The 18,497-nt window shown below is 65.3% G+C and overlaps 2 protein-coding genes across 4 annotated transcripts; one reads left to right on the plus strand and one right to left on the minus strand.

The window, feature by feature from the left end:
* Window positions 1–443: 443 nt before the first annotated feature.
* On the plus strand, window positions 444–8,512 carry RAP1GAP (RAP1 GTPase activating protein). Of its 3 annotated transcripts, XM_075114146.1 has the most exons (22): window positions 444–538; window positions 1,720–1,921; window positions 2,005–2,052; window positions 2,163–2,201; window positions 2,305–2,490; window positions 3,065–3,159; window positions 3,238–3,316; window positions 3,397–3,450; window positions 3,551–3,634; window positions 3,711–3,811; window positions 3,889–4,018; window positions 4,485–4,640; window positions 4,732–4,803; window positions 4,879–4,965; window positions 5,698–5,835; window positions 6,578–6,646; window positions 6,734–6,843; window positions 6,925–6,999; window positions 7,924–8,017; window positions 8,103–8,184; window positions 8,274–8,341; window positions 8,426–8,512. In XM_075114146.1, exons 3-22 carry the CDS (start codon window positions 2,014–2,016, stop codon window positions 8,432–8,434), a joined length of 1,767 nt encoding a protein of 588 aa, XP_074970247.1. In that variant the 5' UTR covers window positions 444–538; window positions 1,720–1,921; window positions 2,005–2,013; the 3' UTR covers window positions 8,435–8,512. The 3 variants fall into 3 exon arrangements, with proteins under 3 accessions (XP_074970247.1, XP_074970245.1, XP_074970246.1); XM_075114144.1 differs by having other exon boundaries at window positions 6,578–6,843; XM_075114145.1 differs by having other exon boundaries at window positions 1,833–1,921; window positions 6,578–6,843.
* A 1,993-nt stretch (window positions 8,513–10,505) lies between these two features.
* On the minus strand, window positions 10,506–17,418 carry ALPL (alkaline phosphatase, biomineralization associated). Its single transcript, XM_075114155.1, is given in 19 exon segments — window positions 10,506–10,644; window positions 10,646–10,768; window positions 10,770–10,849; window positions 10,956–10,989; window positions 10,991–11,053; window positions 11,055–11,080; window positions 11,158–11,218; window positions 11,220–11,350; window positions 11,751–11,885; window positions 12,486–12,555; window positions 12,740–12,883; window positions 14,398–14,457; window positions 14,459–14,574; window positions 14,657–14,741; window positions 14,744–14,833; window positions 15,476–15,591; window positions 16,038–16,157; window positions 16,246–16,338; window positions 17,334–17,418. Coding segments are annotated over 18 exon segments (1,566 nt in total). The 5' UTR covers window positions 16,304–16,338; window positions 17,334–17,418; the 3' UTR covers window positions 10,506–10,590.
* Window positions 17,419–18,497: the final 1,079 nt, after the last annotated feature.

The following is an 18,497-nucleotide window of genomic DNA, read 5'->3' on the forward strand; positions in this document are numbered from 1 at the left end:
CTCGGGGTGGATGGACGGACGGGCAGATATTGGTACCTGGGTCACTGGGGAGGGATGAGGGCGACCCCCGCTAGGCGAATGGGGAGGACGGGGGGCTGCAGGCGATGGACAGGGGGTTACGGGGGTACCGGCATTGGGTGGGTGGATGGAGACAGCTCCGTGGGGAGCCGGGGGGGTGCGGTCGGGGCCCCCCCGGGGATGGAGGGGGGGGGGAGCGGGGTGCCGGGGAGGGGGCGGGGGGCACCCAGGTGGTCCAGAGAAGGGGTGGGGGGGGGGTGTCCCAGGCTGGCGGCGATGCCGTCGCCAGCGCCAGGGGCAGCTCCCAGTGCCGCAGCCCAGTTCCCGATTCCGGTAGCGTTTCCCGGTACCGGTTGCCGGGTTGTTCCGGTGCCGGTTGCCGGTACCGGCCGCCCCCGGAGGGGCCGCCCCGCCCCGCCGCACGTGACGCGGCGCCGTGGCTGCGAGCGGCGGGGCCCCGCTCCGCTCCGCTCCGGTACCGGCCCCGGCCCCGGCCCCGCTCGGCCCCGCCGCCCCTCCGGTAAGTGCCGCGCCGCCGGCACCGGCAACCGGGGTCCTCCCCGAGACCCCCCCCCACACCGGCACAGCCCCGGGGGGGGGGGCCCGTCCCTCGGTCACCTTCAGCCGGTACCGGGGTGGGGAGGGGGGGGATGCTCCGGGCCTGGGCGGGGGGGACCCGGGGGGGAGCGGGGGGTGATCGGCCCCCCATGCACCCCCCAACCTGCCGCTCCCCAAAATATCCCCCCCCATGAATTGCCCCCCCCACATTAACACCCCCCTCAACCTCCCCTTCCAAACCTGCCATCCCCCCCCCCCCCCAGCTACCCCTAAATCTGTCCCCCCTTTTCTGCCCCCTCCGGCCCCATCATCTGCTCCCCCCAACCCCCCCCAGCCTGCCCCCCCCCCCCCCCCCAGCCTGGCCCCACATTTGGGTCACACGCACACCCCGGGCCTGCCCCCGCCTTGAGTGCTGGGGGGCGAGCCATGGGGAGCCCCCCAGGACCCTGCACAGCCCCGCTGCCCGCCGGGGTCACGCTGCGGCCCGCGGGTGCACGGAGACAGGCCGCGTTTGCACGAGGGTCGCGTTTGCACGGGGACAGGTGACATTGCCGCATTTGCACCAGGGTTGTCTTTGCACGCCGTCGTGTTTGCACCAGCGTCATGCTTGCACAAGCATGGGTCACACTTGCACCAGGGTCATCCTTGCACCTGGGGTGGGTCACACTTGCAGCAGGGGTGTGCTTGCACGCAGTCGTGTTTGCACCAGGGTGGTGTTTGCACAGGGCTGGGCTGCATTTGCACGAGAGCCCCTTTTGCACCAGGGACACGTTTGCACGCCGCCACTTTTGCACAGGCACGGGGCGCGTTTGCACGAGCGTTCGTGCTTGCGCGAGGGTGGCACGCGCCGGGCTGTGTTTGCACGGGGGTGGGGGTGGGGGTGACCCCTTTGCACCACGGCCGCGTTTGCACGGGGGCGGGTTTGCACCGGGGCCGGTGTCGCCGTGTCGCCGCCGCGGGCCGTGCCCGGCGCTGTCCGTGGTGCTGCCCCCCGCGGCGCCGCCTCCCGCCAGCAGAGGGCGCCCTTCGGCGTGGGGGAGGGGGTGCGATGAGTTTTGGGGGGGGGGGGGGGGGCCTCAGCAGCCGGGCGCCCCCAGGTAGTGACCCGACACCCGCCGCTCCTGGCCCGCTGGCTCCTGGCAGCCAGCAAGGCGGCGCTTGGCTTGCTGCCGTCAGTAGGCTTCAGGGGTAACACCGCTGCCTGAGCGGCCGGGCGCCATGGCAAGGGGCTGTGGGGGAGCTCTCCTCTCCCCCAGGAAGCGCCATGGACCCCCCTGGCCCCCCCCGCGCCACCTAGACGCATCGCCAGCCAGCACCGCCACCCCTTTGGCCACCCCACCCCGAGGTAAGCCCCCATGGGTGCTCCCCACCCAAGGGTGCCCACCCCGAGGCAGGGTGACGGGCACCCACAGCCCCCATTTCCCACAGGGCAGCAGGATGGCCCAGCACCACCACGCCACCCCCCCACCCCTCAAGGTAGGTGTCGCTGGGGTGGGCGCACCCCACCAGCACCCGGTGCCAGCACGGCCTTCACCCACCCCAGCACCCATGGGTCCTAGCAGGGCCTTCACCCCACTGTCTTGCAGACGGAGGAGGACTACATCCCCTACCCCAGCGTGCACGAGGTAGAGCACCCGCTCCCCTCCAGAGATGGGCGCAAGGGCAGGCGGGCAGCCGGGTGCGTTGGGGGGCGGGCGGCCGGAGCACCCATCTCGGTTGTGGGTGCAGGTGCTGGGCCGGGAGGGGCCGTTCCCCCTCATCCTCCTGCCGCAGTTCGGGGGCTACTGGATCGAGGGCACCAACCACCAGCTGAGCGGGACACCCGACTCCCCCCCCACCCCGGCACCCAGCACCCGGGCAAGGCTTGAGGGCAACCACACGGCCAAGATCTACCGCAAGCACTTCTTGGGCAAGGTGAGGGCCCGTGGGTGCTCGGGGTGGGGGAGGTCCCCGTGGGTGTGGGTGGGCATGGAGACCCCAGAAACTTGGGTACTCATGCATATGGGTGCTGATGGGCATGGGTGTGGGTATCTATGGGCACGGGAGCCCCATGGGTATGGGTACTGACGGACCTGGGTGGCATGGCATGGGTGCTCAGGGACATGGGTGCGCACGGGCATGGGGTCTCCATAAGTATGGGTGTCCCTGGGGTGGGTGGCTCATTGCATGGGTGCCCATCAGTGTAGGCGCTCAATAGGTGGTAGTATCAGTGGGGGCAGGGGTGCTCAGGGACATGGGTGCCCCGTGGGGATGGGTGCTCAGGGTTATGGGTGCTCAGGGATCTGGATGCCCCAAGGCATGGGTGCTTGCGGACGTGGTTGTCCATGGGCATGGGAACCCTCCAGATGTATGTAGAATGGGTGGCCCATGGGCATGGATGCTCATGGAGACCGGTGCTCGTGGGCATGGGTGCTCCATGGCATGGGTGCCTGCCAGCAAGAGCACCCATTAATGCTGTCATGGGTGCTTGGCCTCCCCACACACACAGGAGCACTTCAACTACTACTCCCTGGACCCGGCGCTGGGCCACCTCGTCTTCTCCCTCAAGTACGACGAGCAGGAGCACCTCCACCTGCTACTGCGGTGAGCAGGGTGCCAGGGGACACCCGTGGGTGCTGGGTGGGGGTAGGGGACCACCCTGACCCCCGCCTCGCCCTGCAGCACACGTACACGCACCCTGCACGACGTGGTGCCCATCTCCTGCCTGGCCGAGTTCCCCAATGTGGTGCAGATGGCCAAGGTGGGTGCAACATATCCAGCAGCACCCATGGGTGCCCCCCCAGCCCGGGTCACCCGTCGCATCACCCATCCTTCCCGCAGCTGGTGTGCGAGGACGTCAATGTGGATCGCTTCTACCCCGTGCTCTACCCCAAGGTGAACAGGGTGCGGGGGGGCCGGGCATGGGCACCCATGGGTGGGGGGCACCCTGGGGTGCCCCCCCCCCCCCAACCTCTGTCCCCTCCTGACCCTGCAGGCGTCCCGCCTCATCCTTGCCTTCGACGAGCATGTGCTCAGCAACCACTTCAAATTTGGGGTCATCTACCAAAAACTGGGGCAGGTATGGGGTGGGGTGGGGGGGTTAGGGTGGGGGGCATTCCGGGTGGGTGCTGGCACCCATCCCCACCCCACCGCAGACCTCCGAGGAGGAGCTTTTTGGCACCACGGAGGAGAGCCCGGCGTTCACCGAATTCCTCGACGTCCTGGGTCAGCGGGTGCAGCTGCGGGACTTCAAGGGGTGCGTGATGGGGTGCTGGGCAGGGGGGGCACCCATGGAGCCCAGGCTCAGGGTGCCTGTCCCCCACCTCCACCCAGGTTTCGGGGGGGGCTGGACGTGACCCACGGGCAGACGGGCAGCGAGTCCGTCTACTGCCACTTCCGCGACAAGGAGATCATGTTCCACGTCTCCACCAAGCTGCCCTACACCGAGGGGGACACCCAGCAGGTGGGGCACCCATGGGTGCTGGGGGGAGATGGGGGAAGGCGGGGGGGGCAAAGGCTGGGGGGAAAACACATGGGTGCTTGGGGAATGGGGAGTGTAGGGTGTCCTGGGCACCCCTATGGGGTGGAAAGGCTGGCAGGGCACCCATGGGTGCTGGGGGATGCCTATGGGGCACAGGGGCTCCTGAGGCACCCATGAATGCTGGAGCAGGACACACCTATGGGATGCAAAATCTCCAGGAGCGCCCATGGGTGCTGAGAAGCATCTATGGGATGCAGGGGCTAGCAGAGCACCCCTGGGTGCTGAGGGGGAGTGTGTCTATGGGATGCAAAACCTCCAGGGGCACCTGCGGGTGCTGGAGAGCACCTGTGGGGCACAGGGTCTGCCACTCCCTTTGTCCCCCCTGGTGTAATCGTACCCCGTGTCCCTCCATGTCCCCCCGTGTCCCGTGTCCCTCCCGTCCCCGCAGCTGCAGCGGAAGCGTCACATCGGCAACGACATCGTGGCCGTCGTCTTCCAGGACGAGAACACCCCCTTCGTCCCCGACATGATCGCCTCCAACTTCCTCCACGCCTTCGTGGTGGTGCAGCTGGAGCAGGGCGGCTCCCAGGGGACCCTCTACAAGGTACCCCCCCGTGCCTCAGTTTCCCCACCCCCACAGGGTGCAGGGGGCAACCGGGCGCCCAGTCAGCCCCCACCCCGCCCACCCACCGCAGGTCTCCGTCACCGCCCGTGATGATGTGCCCTTCTTTGGCCCGCCGCTGCCTGACCCGGCCATCTTCAGGAAGGTGAGCACCCATGGGTGCTGCTGGGGAGGGTTTCCCCGGGTGGCACCCACCCAGGGCTGCCCCTCGTCCCCGCAGGGCCCCGAGTTTCAGGAGTTCCTGCTGACGAAGCTCATCAACGCCGAGTACGCCTGCTACAAGGCCGAGAAGTTCGCCAAGCTGGAGGTGGGTGCAAATGTGGGTGCTGAGCACAGGGGTGCTGGGCATCTGGGGGGTGGGGGGTGCCTGCAAGGGGACCGGGTGTGCTGTGGGGTACGTGGGGGGCTGGGCACAACATGGGTGCTGTGCACGTGGAGTGGTGAATGCCATGGGTGCTGCAGTGGGGCTGTGCACACTGTGGGGCCCATGTCTGCAGTGGGTGCTGTGCCTGTAAGTGGGCGCTGTGCATGCCTTGGGTGCTGCGCACGCAGTGGGGCTGTGCATGTGGGTGCCACGTGCATTGGGTGCTGTGCATGACGTGGTCCCACGCCTGCGGTGACGCCGTGCACGTGGGGGCCATGTACACTGGGTGCCATGCGCGATGTGGGTGCTGTGCATGGCAGGGGGAGGGGCGTGCCTGCAGCAGTGGCATGCATGTGGGTGCTGTGCACCAGCCGGGTGCTGTGCACGTGGGTGCTGCACCTGCAGGCGTGCTCTGGGTGGGGGGGTGCTGTGTATGCTGGGTGCTGTGCGTGACGTGGGTGCGGTGCCGTGCGCACCGTGGGGCTGTGCAGGGGGAGGGGGGTGGGGGGGTGGGGGGGTCACGTCGTGGGTGACGAGGGTGGGGGTGGGGGCGGGTGCTGCGGGTCCCTGGCAGCGTGGGTGGGTGGGGGCATGGGCGGGTGTCACGCCGTGGGCGGGGGGTCCCGCGCGGGGGGGGGGGGGCGCGGAGCCGCCGTAGCGGTGCGGGGTGCGCAGGAGCGGACGCGGGCGGCGCTGCTGGAGACGCTGCACGAGGAGCTGCAGGCCCGCAGCCAGGCCATGCTGGGGCTCGGCCCCGACGACGAGCGCCCCGACAACGGCGCCGCCGCCCCGGGCTTCTTCGAGTCCTTCAAGGTGGGGCACGGGGGGTCCACACACACACACTCCGCACCCCCCGGGCCGGGGGCGCCCGGCGGTACCGGTACCGGGCTGCGGAGCCTTGCTGCGGGCCCCCCCCCCGCCCCGCGCCGTCCCCTCCCACGCCGGTCCCCACCGCGGCGCCCCGGGGAAATGCCTGGGCACGCCCCCTGGACACGCCCCCACCGTGTTGGACACGCCCACCGCCCAGCGAGCCGGCCGACCGGCGCCTGGCTGAGGCCACGCCCATTCCGGGAGCCCCCGCCCCCTCCATAGACAGGGCCGCCCCATAAGACCTCCAGCCCCGCCTCCTTTCCCCTGAGCCCCACCCCCTGATAGCCCCGCTTTACCGTAAGCCACGCCCCACTCACAAGGCCCACCCCTTCCACTGGATTACCGTCCAGATGGCCCCACCCCTTCACGCAAGCTCCTCCCATCCCGTCGGCCCCGCCCCTCCCCGCTGCCCCGTTCACGCGCGCGGCCCCGCCCCTCCCGGTCCCTCCCGGCCCCCCGGTATCCCCCGGTGCCCCCCAGTCCCTCCCGGTTCCCCCGCTGCCCAACGGACCCCCGGTGCGCCCCAAGACCCCCCGGTGCCCCCCGGTGCCCCCCGGTCGCCCCAGTTCCCCCCGGTGCCCCCCGGCCGCCCCTGTTCTCCCCGGTGCCCCCCGGCCGCCCCTGTTCTCCCCGGTGCCCCCCGGTCCCCCGGTGCCCCCGGGCGGGTGACGCGTGCCGCCCTCAGTCGCTGCTGGTGCCCGGGAGCCGCCGGGGACGCCGCGGCAGCGCCATCGGGCTGGGCTCGGTGGAAGAGGTGGGTACCCTGGCACGGAACCCCCTCCCGGTTCCCCCCCTGCCCCCCGGTACCCCCGCCCCGGTCCCGGTTAACGGCGCCCCGCAGGCGCTGCTGGTGCCCGGGAAGAGCCCGTCGCGGCGGCGGCCCGGCCCGCTCGGCTCCCGCCGCTCCAGCGCCATCGGCATCGAGAGCATCCAGGAGGCGCCGGCCGGCAGGTGAGCGCCGGGACCGGGCACGGGGCTGCCGCCGCCCGCCGTCCCCTCCCGGTGTCACCTCACTGCCCCCCCCCCCGCCAGGGACGGCCCCGCCGCCGCCCCCGAGGGCGCCAGCTCCGCTCACAGCTCACCCGAGAGCCGCCGGCACCCCGACAGGTCCCGCACCGGCACCGGGACGGGGGGACGCGGCGGGACACGGGGACCGGAGGGCACCGGGGTGGGGCAGCGCAAGGACGGGCTGGCACTGGGACATGGTGGCACTGGGACGGGGTGACACAGGGACTGAAGGGCACTGGGATGGGGCAGCACGTGGGCAGGGTGGCACAGGGATGCAATGGGGCAGGGTGACACTGGGACGGGATGACACCAGGACAAGGTGGCACCAGAGTGGTTGGCACGGGGCAACATGGGGACAGGACAGCACGGGGTGTCACAGGGACAGGGACACCCAGGGACCTAGTGGGGACAAGGGACAGGGACGGGGACAAGGTAGCAGAGGGGTGCTGTGGGGTGGGGTGACATCTGGGTGGCACGGGCCTGTGGTGGCACAGGGTGGGTGGCATGGGGACAGGTTGGTGTGGTGACAAGGGACATGGGGACAGGGTGGCATGGGGCTGGGACACCATGGGGTGGGATGGCGTGGGGACGGGGTGGGTTGGCGTGGGGACAGGGTGGGATGGCATGGGGATGGCGTGGGGACAGGGTGGGATGGCGTGGGGATGGCGTGGGGACAGGGTGGGTTGGCGTGGGGACAGGGCGGGATGGCATGGGGATGGCGTGGGGACAGGGTGGGTTGGCGTGGGGACAGGGTGGGATGGCATGGGGACAGGGTGGGATGGCATGGGGATGGCGTGGGGACAGGGTGGGATGGCGTGGGGACGGGGCGGGATGGCATGGGGATGGCGTGGGGACAGGGTGGGTTGGCATGGGGACAGGGTGGGATGGCACGGGGATGGCGTGGGGACAGGGTGGGTTGGCGTGGGGACGGGGTGGCACAGGGCCAGCACGGCGTCGCGGCGGGCCATGGCGGCGGCCTGGCGGTGCCAGCCTGTCCCTGGCTCTGGGACTGTCCCTCGGCAGGGCCGAGAAGCCGGAGCCGCCGGATTTCTCCCACTCCTCATCCAGCACCAGCAGCTTCGGCAGCGCCAGCGAGGAGCCCAGCGAGCCGGGCAGGGTACCGGGGTGCCGAAGGCGGGGGGCTGGGTGATGGCGGGGGGGGGCAGCACCCGTTTGACCCCCCCCCCACTCTACACCGTTAGGAGAGCCGCTCGCCCTCGGGGACCCACTGCAACGCCTTCACTGACACCCCCTGGCCGGATGACCCCCCCGGAACCCCCCCAGGTAGCCCATCACTGGGACGTCAGGCTGCTGCGGGGCTGGGGGACTCCCCCCCCCCCCCGGGGTGCTCATGACCCCCCATTTCCCCGCAGGCTGCCGCCCCCCTGAACCCCCCTGCCCCGAGATCAAAATCCAGCTGGAGCGGCCCCCCCATAATCCGGTGAGACTGTGATCCCCGCTCCCAGTGCACCCCAGTATGGGGGCACCCATACTGGGGTGCACCCACTGATGTCCATCCGCACAGGGCTCATAGTCACCCCCATCCTGGGGGGAGGGGTGTCACTGCCCCTCCCCCCCACCGTGTGCCACCCCCGTGCCAGGAGCCAAAGCCATCGTCCCCGGTGCAGGAGTTGGGGGGACCCCCCCCAAAAATGGGGGTGTCCCCCCCCCCGACAATCTCTGTCACCCCAAATACCCCTTGGGGGGGGTGATGGACCACAAAGGGTTGTGTGTCGTTTCCCCCCCCCCACCATGGCTCCTATGCCACTTGGGTGGGGGGAGGTCCCCAAAAATGAAAAGCCGGTCCAACCAGAGCATCCCCCCCCTAAAAAAAGGGGGGAGCTCCCCCAAAGTGGGGATCCCCCTGCCCACCCCTTTTATTTTAAGGGAAGAAAGCTCCGGAATGGGTCGGATGCTGGAATTTGGGGGAGTGGGGTGGTGGGAATTATTTTTTTTCAAGTCCCCCCAAATCATGTTTGTGTTTCCCAAGTCCTGTATAAAATAAAGGTTTATTTATCGCTATGGCTGGGGGGTGCTGGGGTGGGGTGGGTGGGGGTGTCCCCATATCTGGGCAGGGGTCCTCAAAACCCCAAGCATCAGCAGGGGCTTATGCTCCACATAGTCTTAAAAACAACACAAATCCACCCATTTTGGGGAGCACTTCCTCAAATTCTGGGGCCTTTTCACAGCTGGGCTGAGCAAAGCCTTGCTTTTTTTTTTTTTTTTTTTTTTTTTTTGTTTAATTTTGCTAGTTCTGGGGTGCTGTGGGTACCCCAAAATGTGCCAAGAGATGCCCCCACCCACCTCCAAAAGAGGAAAAAACCCCTCTTTTTTAGCTTCAGTGGCCAACCTGGCGTCGGGAGAGGCATTTGGCCGGCAGCACTGGTGGCCGCCGGCTTCACGCCAAATCCCCAGCCAAGAAAAAGTGGTGTGTGTCGTTGTTGTCCCCCCCCGAACCCCCAAAAACCACGAAGCACCCCGGGACCGGTTAAACATAGCTCGGTACCGCCTGGTTTCTGGGAAGCCCCAGCGCCAGGGGTTGGGTTGCGGTTGGGGATGCCGGCGTGGGTGCAAAGAGCACTGAGCAAAGTGGGGGTGTTGCTGCAGCCCCCCCCGCCCCTGACCCCAGCCCCCAAACCTGGCGCTCCTTGGGTCACCGCCTTCACCCGCTCCACAGTTTGCCAGTTAATAAGAAATCGGAGCAGAGATTTATTTATAAAGCTGGTAAATAAATAAAAAGGGGAGGGGGGGTGAGATTGGAGGGCGCAGAGGGATTTTGGGGGTGCTCGGGGGGGCGTGGGGGGGGTTGCAAACACATGATGCAGCTGGGATGTGCAAGGGGCTGCTTGTGCACGGGATTTGCACGGGCAAGGTGGTGGTTGCAAGGCAGGGCAGTGGTTGCACGTGCACCGGTGGGGGGGGAACAGGGGCATTTTGCACGTGCAAGGCACTATGCATGTGCACGGTAGCTTTTGCACACACATTTGCACCCTCACAGCACCATTTGCACCCTCAGGGCCCCCCTCCGGTGCTATGGCAGGTCTCAATCCTGCCCCCCCCCCCCAGCACCTTGCAAGCTGCAAGAGCCCCCTCCCCTAATTGCCCCACTCCCCTAATTAATTACCAAACCCTTCGCTCCCCTCTCCCTGCAACACCAACCCCTGAAACCACCCCCAGGCCCATCCCGCGCAGCAAATTACCTTAAACCGAAGGATTTTAAAGCAAAATAAATCAGCCAGGAGGCAAAAAGCCCCGCCATGTTTTTGGGGACAAATTAACCCGTTGAGTTAATTTTGTTTTTTCTCTCCTGTCTTCGTGTGGTTTCTGGGCAGCCACACATGTGATGAGTTGGGCGCCCGGGTCAGTCCTCAGCCAAAGCGGACCAGGAGGCATTTTGGGACCCAGCCCCATCGCATTTCGCTTAAAGAGGGGGTTTTATCCGCCGAGGCTCCGGCTCCCATCCCAAATCCCGCGGTGGGTTCGGGATGGGGCAGGCAGCGATGCTAATTATAGGGGAAGGAACCGTGTATTTACAGAGGCAGCTCCCAGCACGAAACCACTGGCGGCTGCTTTTGCTCCGCTGAGTCTTTCTTTTTTTCCTCTCCTCTTTCCCGGGCGCTGCTATCCAAAAAAAAAAGGGGGGAGGAATTAAAAATAAATCCCCCTCCATGGTTTGCAAGAGGTGGTGCTTTAGCAGAGGAGAAAGAGGAGGGCGAGGAAGGGCAGGAGGATGGAGGCAGCGGCAGCGGGGGCGGCTGGCGGCATTGCAGTGGGCTCGGTTGGAGCCGATGCAGGCGGCGTAAGCCATGGCGTGGGGGATGTAATTTTGCTCGTGGACCCCGTGGAGGAGGTGGGCCATGGGGCCGTGGGGCGAAAACGGCCACGTCCTCGCCGCCATGAGTCTCCTGGCGCAGCGGCACGGCCGATTGCGCCTGGTAGTTGGCGTGCGCTGGGGGAAAAAAAAAAAGCCAAAAATGAGTGCTTTTTAAAAATTATTCTTAATTTAACCACGCAGTAATAATGTCAGGGTTTTTTTTACCCCAGAATGCACTCACCGAAATCCACAGCGGAGACGTTTTCTCGCTCGCACTACCGCCACGATTTTATAGCCGGGGCCGTTGCCGTAGAGGATGGAGGTGAAGGGTTTGCGGTCAAACGTCGCTCTGCATCGGAGCCAGACCTGGCGGCGGCGGCACCATCAGCAGGACAGGGACACCCCCATAAGGCGTTCCCCGCCACGGCATGGCTGGGACTTACCGAAAATGGGGTTCCCACGCGGGGTGTAGCCGCCGAAGGTGAAGACGTGCGAGTGGTCAGCGGGTGACGACGCTGAGGGTGTCCTGGGGCGAGGTGAGGCGGGTGGCCAGCCCGATGGCCCGGTCCAGCTCCACCGCCTCATGCAGCGCCTGCTTCGCCTTCCCCTCGTGGTGCCCGTGGTCGATGCGGCCCCCTGTGGGCCCCGGCACTGCTCGGCATCGCCCTCTGCTCCCCCCAGCACTCTCTTGGCATTCCCCATCTGGCATCACCCCTCTTGGCATCCCCCATCACCCTCCTCCCCACCCCCACTTCTCCCCATGCATCCCCATCACCCCCCCTTTGCACCCCTGTCACCCTTCTCCTCCCCATCACCCTCTTTATCCCCCCCTTTTGCATCGCCCTACTCTTTCCCTTTGCAGCCCCCTTTTATCCCCCATCATCCCCTTCAACCCACCCTTTGCATCCTCCCATCATCCCTTTACCCCCCCTTTGCACCCCCTCGTTCCCCCCCCTTTTTGCATGCCCCCCATCATCCCCTTCACCCCCCCCCCTTTTGGCACTCCCCATACCTACCCCTCCCTTTTCTCCCCCACCTTCAACCAGGAGGAAAAACCCCCGGGGATTTTTCTGGAGCATCCTGATGGCCACAGCCACCATCTCAGTGAGGGACGGATCCGTCTCGTTATTCCTGTCCAGCTCGTACACCATGTCGCCCGGCTCAAAGAGGCCTGGGGACAGTGACACTGCTGGGGACATCCTTTCCCCACCCCAAAAAAACAAAAAAAAAAAAAGGGGACACACACACGCACAAATCCAGCCCTGCTTCTTGCACTGGCTCAGGCATTTCACCCGCCTCCGGATCCAGGGTGATTAGATAGGAGCCAGGGGGACGCTCCCAGCCCTTCCTTCCTCTGGCCTGGCCAAAGCCTGCAGCCCGCCTGGGCTGGAGAATTGCAGCACGGGCTCCCCCCAAAAACTGCATCCCCAGGGGGTGAAAACTGCATCCCTGGGGTGGGGGTGGGGAGTAACAGCATCCCTGGGGGGTACCAGCTTCCCCAGGGTGGGTGACAGCATCCCTTGGAGGTAGGAGCATCCCTGGGGGGGGTGACACGATCCCTTTGGGGTACCAGCATCCTGGGGGGGGGTGTGTTAACAGCATCCCTTGGTGGTACCAGCATCCCTCATGGGGGTGACACCATCCCTTCGGGGTACCAGCAGCCCTTGGTGGGGTAACTGGCCACTCCAGCTGCTCCAGCACCCTGGGACAGCCCAGGGGACCCCCAAGGCACCCAGCTGAGGCCAGGGCACCCTTGGGTGCTGGGACTCACCCAGGAGGAAGTCGACGCGGCTGAGGTTGAGCGCCAGCAGGTCCCGCCGGTGCCACACGTACTTGGCGACCTGGGGGTGGGGGGACAGGCAGCTTGTCACCTCCCCATCGTCTCTGCCAACCACAGGGGTGCTTTATACACCCCTCCCCAAATTATCCACCCCCCGCCCCAGGAATGGCTTTGTAGGGTTACAGTGGGGTGATGTGCGTGTACCCCCACCCCCACCCCGCCCCCCGAAAAACAGCCCCCATCACCTTGCCGGGGGGCTTGGCATCGTGCCATGCCTGGACGAGGTCCCTGCGGTCCAGGCGGGTACCCCGATGCTTGTCCTCGTGGGGATACTCCACATCACTGGCATTTTTGGGGAACATATATTTCCGCCCGCCGCCCAAGATCACCTGCGAAATGGGGGGGGGGAAGTGCATTTTAAAAACTATTTTTAATTATTTTTAATTTTTTCCCCCCTAACTTGGGTTTAAAGGGGGGAAAACCCCTATGAGGCGGAGCGGGATGTCCAGGAAAACCCTGGCGCTGCACAAAAAAGCAGGCAAAACCACCAAGGAATTTCACCTCGCTCGAAATAACCCTGAATCTCTTCCTATTAATTAAAATCCAGGACAAAAATACCATTTCCAGCAGCAAATTTGGCTTTTTTAAAATTATCTTCTTTTTTTTTCACATCTGTGGGAGGGATGCTCCACATCGGGGTCCCCGTGTGAACCCGCCGGGACGGAGCCCCATCCCGCAGCTGTCGCTGTTTGCTTTGGAGCCCAACTTATTTGGCCTCCGTTATTTATAACCAAGCAGAGATTTATTTTTTTTTATCCCCCCCCCCCCCCCCACTTTCTCCACGCAGAAGGTGAATTATAAAGCTGCAAAACACCGCCGCCAAAATTATTAAGCGAAAAAGAAGGGGAAAAAAATGTCTTTTCCCCACTATATAATTATTTCCAGCCTGGGACAGAGTTAAAATTATATTAAAGGGAAAAAAAACAGAAGAAGAGGCTATTAAAGAGCTAAATAACAGGCTGAAATGTTTTGCTTTGGGGCTGTTTTGAAGGACAGAAGAGTATTTATTTACAGGGCTGAATTTCTGCGTAAACCCGCAGCAAGGGGCAGAATTGGGGGGAAAATGGAGGGTTTTGGGTATGGGAAGTATGAGAAAGGAGGGGGCTGTTGTGGATGTGGGCGGAGGCGGGGTAAGCGGAATTTGGGGGTCTGGTCCTATATGTGCTTGTGGTTCCAGCCCTACAGCTAATGGGGGTCCTGGTGGTGGGTCCATCAGTGGTCCTGGTCCCACAGCTGTTTGGGGTTCTGGCTCTGCACCCATGGGTGGTCCTGGTCCCATATCATAGACTCACAGAACCGTAGAATGCCCTGAGCTGGGAGGGACCCACAAGGATCACTGAGCCCAGCTCCTGTCCCTGCACAGGACACCCCAAATTCACACCGTGTCTCTGAGGGCCTTGTCCAAGTGCTTCTGGAATATCGCCAGGCTGGTGCCGTGATGCCTCCCTGGGGAGCCTGTGCCAGGGCTCCACCACCCTCTGGGGGAAGGACCTTTCCCTAATGCCCAGCCTCACCCTCCCCGGGCACATCTCCCTGCCATTCCCTTGGGTCCTGGCGTTGGTCACCAGAGAGCAGAGACCGGCCCTGCCCCTCCTCCTCCCCCCCCCGTGGGAGCTGCAGAGCGCCATGAGGTGGTCCCAGTCCAACGTCTCCTGGGGATCCTGGCTCTTTACCCGCTGGTGGCCCCAGCCCGATATCTACTGGGGGTCCCAGCCCTGCACCCATTGTTAGCCCCGCGCCGCACATCTGCCCACGGCCCTGTCCTCACCCCCTGGGTGCTCCCGTCCCTGTCCCTGGGTGGGCTCCAGCCCACATCCCTGGTCGTCCTAGTCCCCACCCCTACCTCGATGTCAGGGATGTTCTCCACCAGCTGCCGGGCGATGTCCCTGCAGCCACCCTCCAACCGCGTCTGGGGGCATCTCTCCGTCCGAGTACCAGTCGCGGCTGGCGGAGTGGGCATAGGCGGCGCTGGGCGTTGCGTGGGTCACCCGCGTGGTGGTGACGATGCCCACCGCCTTGCCTGCACCACGAATTCAGGTGGTAATGGTGGGAAGACCCCCAAACCCCAGCCCTTCACACCCCCACCCCTACCAACCCCTCACCTCCATCCTTGGCCCAGCGGAGGATGGAGGTCACCTCCTGGCCCTTGGTGGTGTTGCAGTGGTCACGGGTGACGCCGGCGCTGACAGCCCACCGTCCCCCTCGTTGGCTTTGACGCCGCAGAGGTAGGCGGTGGCCGTGCCCGCACTGTCGGGCACCTGCGCGTTGGTGTTGTAGGTCTGGGGCGGGGGGGAGAGATAAATAAACCACCACACCCCACCCACCACCACCATGAGCACCACCACCACCATCCCCATCCCCACTCCTGGAGGTCCCCTCCCCTCCCCGCTGCTCTTCGGCCACCCTGTACCCCATCCTCTTTTTGCCCCTTGGCCCCCCATTTTGCCCCCTTGCCCCCCACGATGTGGTTGCACATCACCCCCTCGCTGCATTTTGATGCTTTTAGCCTTTTTTCAGCCTGTTTTTTTAGGCAGGGAGAGAGAGAAGCCGCTGCCACAAGCGTCCCCCGCGGGGCAAAGGGAGCCAGCTGGGAGCAGCGGGGACTTCCAATTTAATAATAATAATAATAGTTAAAAAAAAAAAGCCTTTTGTTCAGCAAAATGACCGCAGGAGAAGCAGGGGGGTCCCGTGGCTTCCCACGGCCGGGCAGCCTCATCCCGCCCCCCCCCCCGCCCCATTCCCACGGCCGGACCCTGGCACGGCCAGCGGGCACCAGAGCCAGCTCCCTTCGCCCGCCCCTGACCTAATTTCAGCTCCCGGTCGATGCCAGCCGCCTGCCCGTGACCTTGCGGTGGGTGTCGCATTCCCCACAGGCGTCCCGGGGGAATCCGGGATGCGACCCCCCGCCCCGGGGGGCTCACCTTGGCCAAGGCGACGTAAGGGAACTTCTCCATCTCCAGCAGGCTCTCCTCACCCTTGCGGTTTTGCAGCTGCCCTTTGAGGATGCGGGCGGCCGTGACGGTGGAGACACCCATGCCTGCCGGGGCACCCATCAGCTCCCGGCCGAGGACGGGCCAGCTCGCCGCACGGATGCTGCGCAGCGCCGGCGGGCACCCAAGTTATCCCAGCACCCAATTTATTGCAAACTCAGTTTATTGCAGCACCCGGTTTACCCCAGCACCCAGTTTACCATGAACCCAATTTATTGCAAACCCGATTTATTGCAGCGCTCTCTTTATCGCAGCACCCCATTTTTTTGCAAAGCCAATTCATCGCAGCACCCAGTTTATTGCAAACCCAGTTTATTGTGGCACCCAACTTATTGCAAACCCGGTTTATCACAGCACCCACTTTATGGTAGCACCTTTTTATCGTGACACCCAATTTATTGCATGCCCAATTTACCACAGCACCCACTTTATCACTGCTCCCATCCTCTGCAGCCCCTCCCCAGCCCTCCTGGGGCGGGTGCCCCCATCTCACCATCACCGAGGAAGAGGATGAGGTTCTTGGCCACGTTCTGGTTGAGGCGCTGGAGCCGCAGGGCAGCCCGCAGGGTCTCCTGCGCCTGCTGCCGCCAGTACTCGGGGTCCTTCTCCTTCTCTGCGGGGTGGGAGGGGGGAAACCAGGCTCCATAGCACCCAACAGCACCCACTTTGGGGGGTACAGCCCCCCCCCAAACCTCACCTACCGGGGACCAGTGATGCCGAGCAGAGCTGGGTGAGGAGGATGAGGAGGAGAGCCTTCATGCTGTGGCGCTGAGCAGGTGCTGGATAGGAGAGAGCTGCGGGGGGGGGAGCACCCACTCCATGCCTCAGTTTCCCCACCAAGACCTTTGCCCTGGGGCTCGGCCAAGCGAGGACGGGAGGAGAATGTCCCCTCCCTGTGCGGTCACCAATGTGACCCCCTGGGGACGTGCCAGCTCCCCTGCCGGCACCGCTCCCACGGGGCGTCACCTCGCTGGCACCAACCCGGGGTTAGGGGACGGCGGCACAGCCCCCACATGCACGTGGGACAGCGGGATCCCCGTTGCGTGGCTGGGTCCCTGTCATGTGTCCCCATCGCATGCCCATGTCCCCATCATCACATGGCCGTGTCCCCATTGCACACCCATGTCCCATCACATGTGTGCCCCCAGCCCTGTCTGTGTCCCTGTCCCATCCCCACGTCCTCATTGCGTGTCTGCATCCCATCGCACACCCGTGTCCCCATCGCGTGTCCATGTCCCTGTCGCACACCCGTGTCCCCGTTGTGTCCGTGTTGCACGTCTGTCCCTGTTGCACACCTGTGTCCCCACCACTTCCCATGTCCCCATCACAAGCCCATGCCCCCCTCGCACACCTGCGTCCCCACTGCATGTCTGTGTCCCCATGTCACACCCCCGTGTCCCCGCCAGATGCCGACATCCCCATCACGCCGTGTCCCTGTTGCACCCGTGTCCCCGCCACACGCCCACGTCCCCATCACACCCCCATGTCCCTGTTGCACCCCCGCGTCCCCATCGCATGTCTGTGTCCTTGTTGCACGCTTGTGTCCCCACCACATGCCCGTGTCCCTGTTGCCCCCCCGTGTCCCCTGTGCACACCTTGTCCCCATCACACCCCCGTGTCCCCGTCGCACCCCCGTGTCCCCGTCACACCCCCGCCTCCCCACCTAACCCTCCCCTCCCCATTGCACCCCACCCCCACTCCCCGCTCCCCAGGACCCCCCGCTCCCCCGGGGGTGGCAGCGGTGGCCCCGGGGGGGTCCTTACCGCTGGGGGGGGGGACACACACGTACCCGCACAAACTTGGGTCCCGACACCCACGTCCCTCTTGGGCGGCGGGAGGAGGCCGGGCCGGGGGGACAGCGAGCCCTTAAATCCCCCCCGCACCCGGCCTTCGCCTCCTCCTCCTCCTCCTCCTCCTCCTTTTCCTCCACCCTCCCCCCACTGCCAGCACCGGGGGGGTGGGGGGAGGCAACAAACTGGGCTTACTGGTGCCCTCTGCCGGGTTTTACTGGGAGGACTGGGAGGACTGGGGTGCACCCAAGCCTCGCTCTGCTTGCTGGGCTTCCCCGCCACTCCCGGGGGAGTGGGGTGCACCCCTGGCGGGGGTGCATCTCTGCTTTGCCGGATTTTGCATTTTTTCACCCAAATCGTGCCAGCGACATGAGCGTGGGTTTGGGGTCGGGGTGATGTGTGTGTGCGGGGGTGTCCCTCCTGCCTCAGTTTCCCCACCCGGGCTCTTGCAGCAGCCCACGAGGGCGCCCTGCCTGCGAGGGCTTTACTGTAGGTCCTACAATAAACAAGGCTTCGCCGCAAGGGCGGGGGGCGACGCCCTCCCCTGCCTCAGTTTCCCCCTCGTGAGGGACCGTGGGGCTCCGTGCCCCGCGGCGCCGTGGGTGCCTTCCCAGAAGGTGGCGGTCTCAGCCCAAAAATCCGCACCCCGAAAGCTTCGAAGGGGGTGCCACCAAGGGCGCCCCGACGCTGCCCCGACGCCACGGGGATGGGCACAGCTCCCCAGATCCCTCCGACACCCCCCCACCCGGCCCCCGGCCCTCCCCACCCCCTCCCCCCGCGCTTTCCCAGCCCAGCAAAGAGGTTTGTAGTTCCATGCGTGAGATGAGTGTGTCAGTGCTCAGCCCGCCCGGCCGGCACAGGGGTCCGGGGTGGTGGCACTGTGCGTGTGTCCCCCCCCCGTCCCCATCCCCGCACATGCAGCACAGCTGTGGGTGCCTGCCGGTGATCAAAAGGTAATTAAAAAGCTTGTTAGCCCAGCGCAGGGAGAGCTGCAGCCTGGGGAACTCCTCGCTGCAAGGCCACGTGCACAAACCTGGCCAGGCTTGAACCCCAGAACCCTTCGAGGGGCTGTTAAACACCCCGTGGGGGGGGGGCAAGGCTGCAGCCCGAGGAGCACGCTGGCACGCTTGCATGTTTGCACGTTTGTAAGCTTTCACAATTGC

Source organism: Phalacrocorax aristotelis, chromosome 19 (assembly GCF_949628215.1).
Source record: "Phalacrocorax aristotelis chromosome 19, bGulAri2.1, whole genome shotgun sequence".
In the NCBI taxonomy this organism is placed as follows: domain Eukaryota; kingdom Metazoa; phylum Chordata; class Aves; order Suliformes; family Phalacrocoracidae; genus Phalacrocorax; species Phalacrocorax aristotelis.

Bases quoted from the DNA above. Each gene is read 5' to 3' on its own strand.
- RAP1GAP (XM_075114144.1), top strand. From the start codon at position 2,014: ATGGCCCAGCACCACCACGCCACCCCCCCACCCCTCAAG. The intron at 2,053-2,162 runs GTAGGTGTCGCT...ACTGTCTTGCAG, and splicing joins CCACCCCCCCACCCCTCAAG to ACGGAGGAGGACTACATCCC. The intron at 4,966-5,697 runs GTGGGTGCAAAT...CGGGGTGCGCAG, and splicing joins AGAAGTTCGCCAAGCTGGAG to GAGCGGACGCGGGCGGCGCT.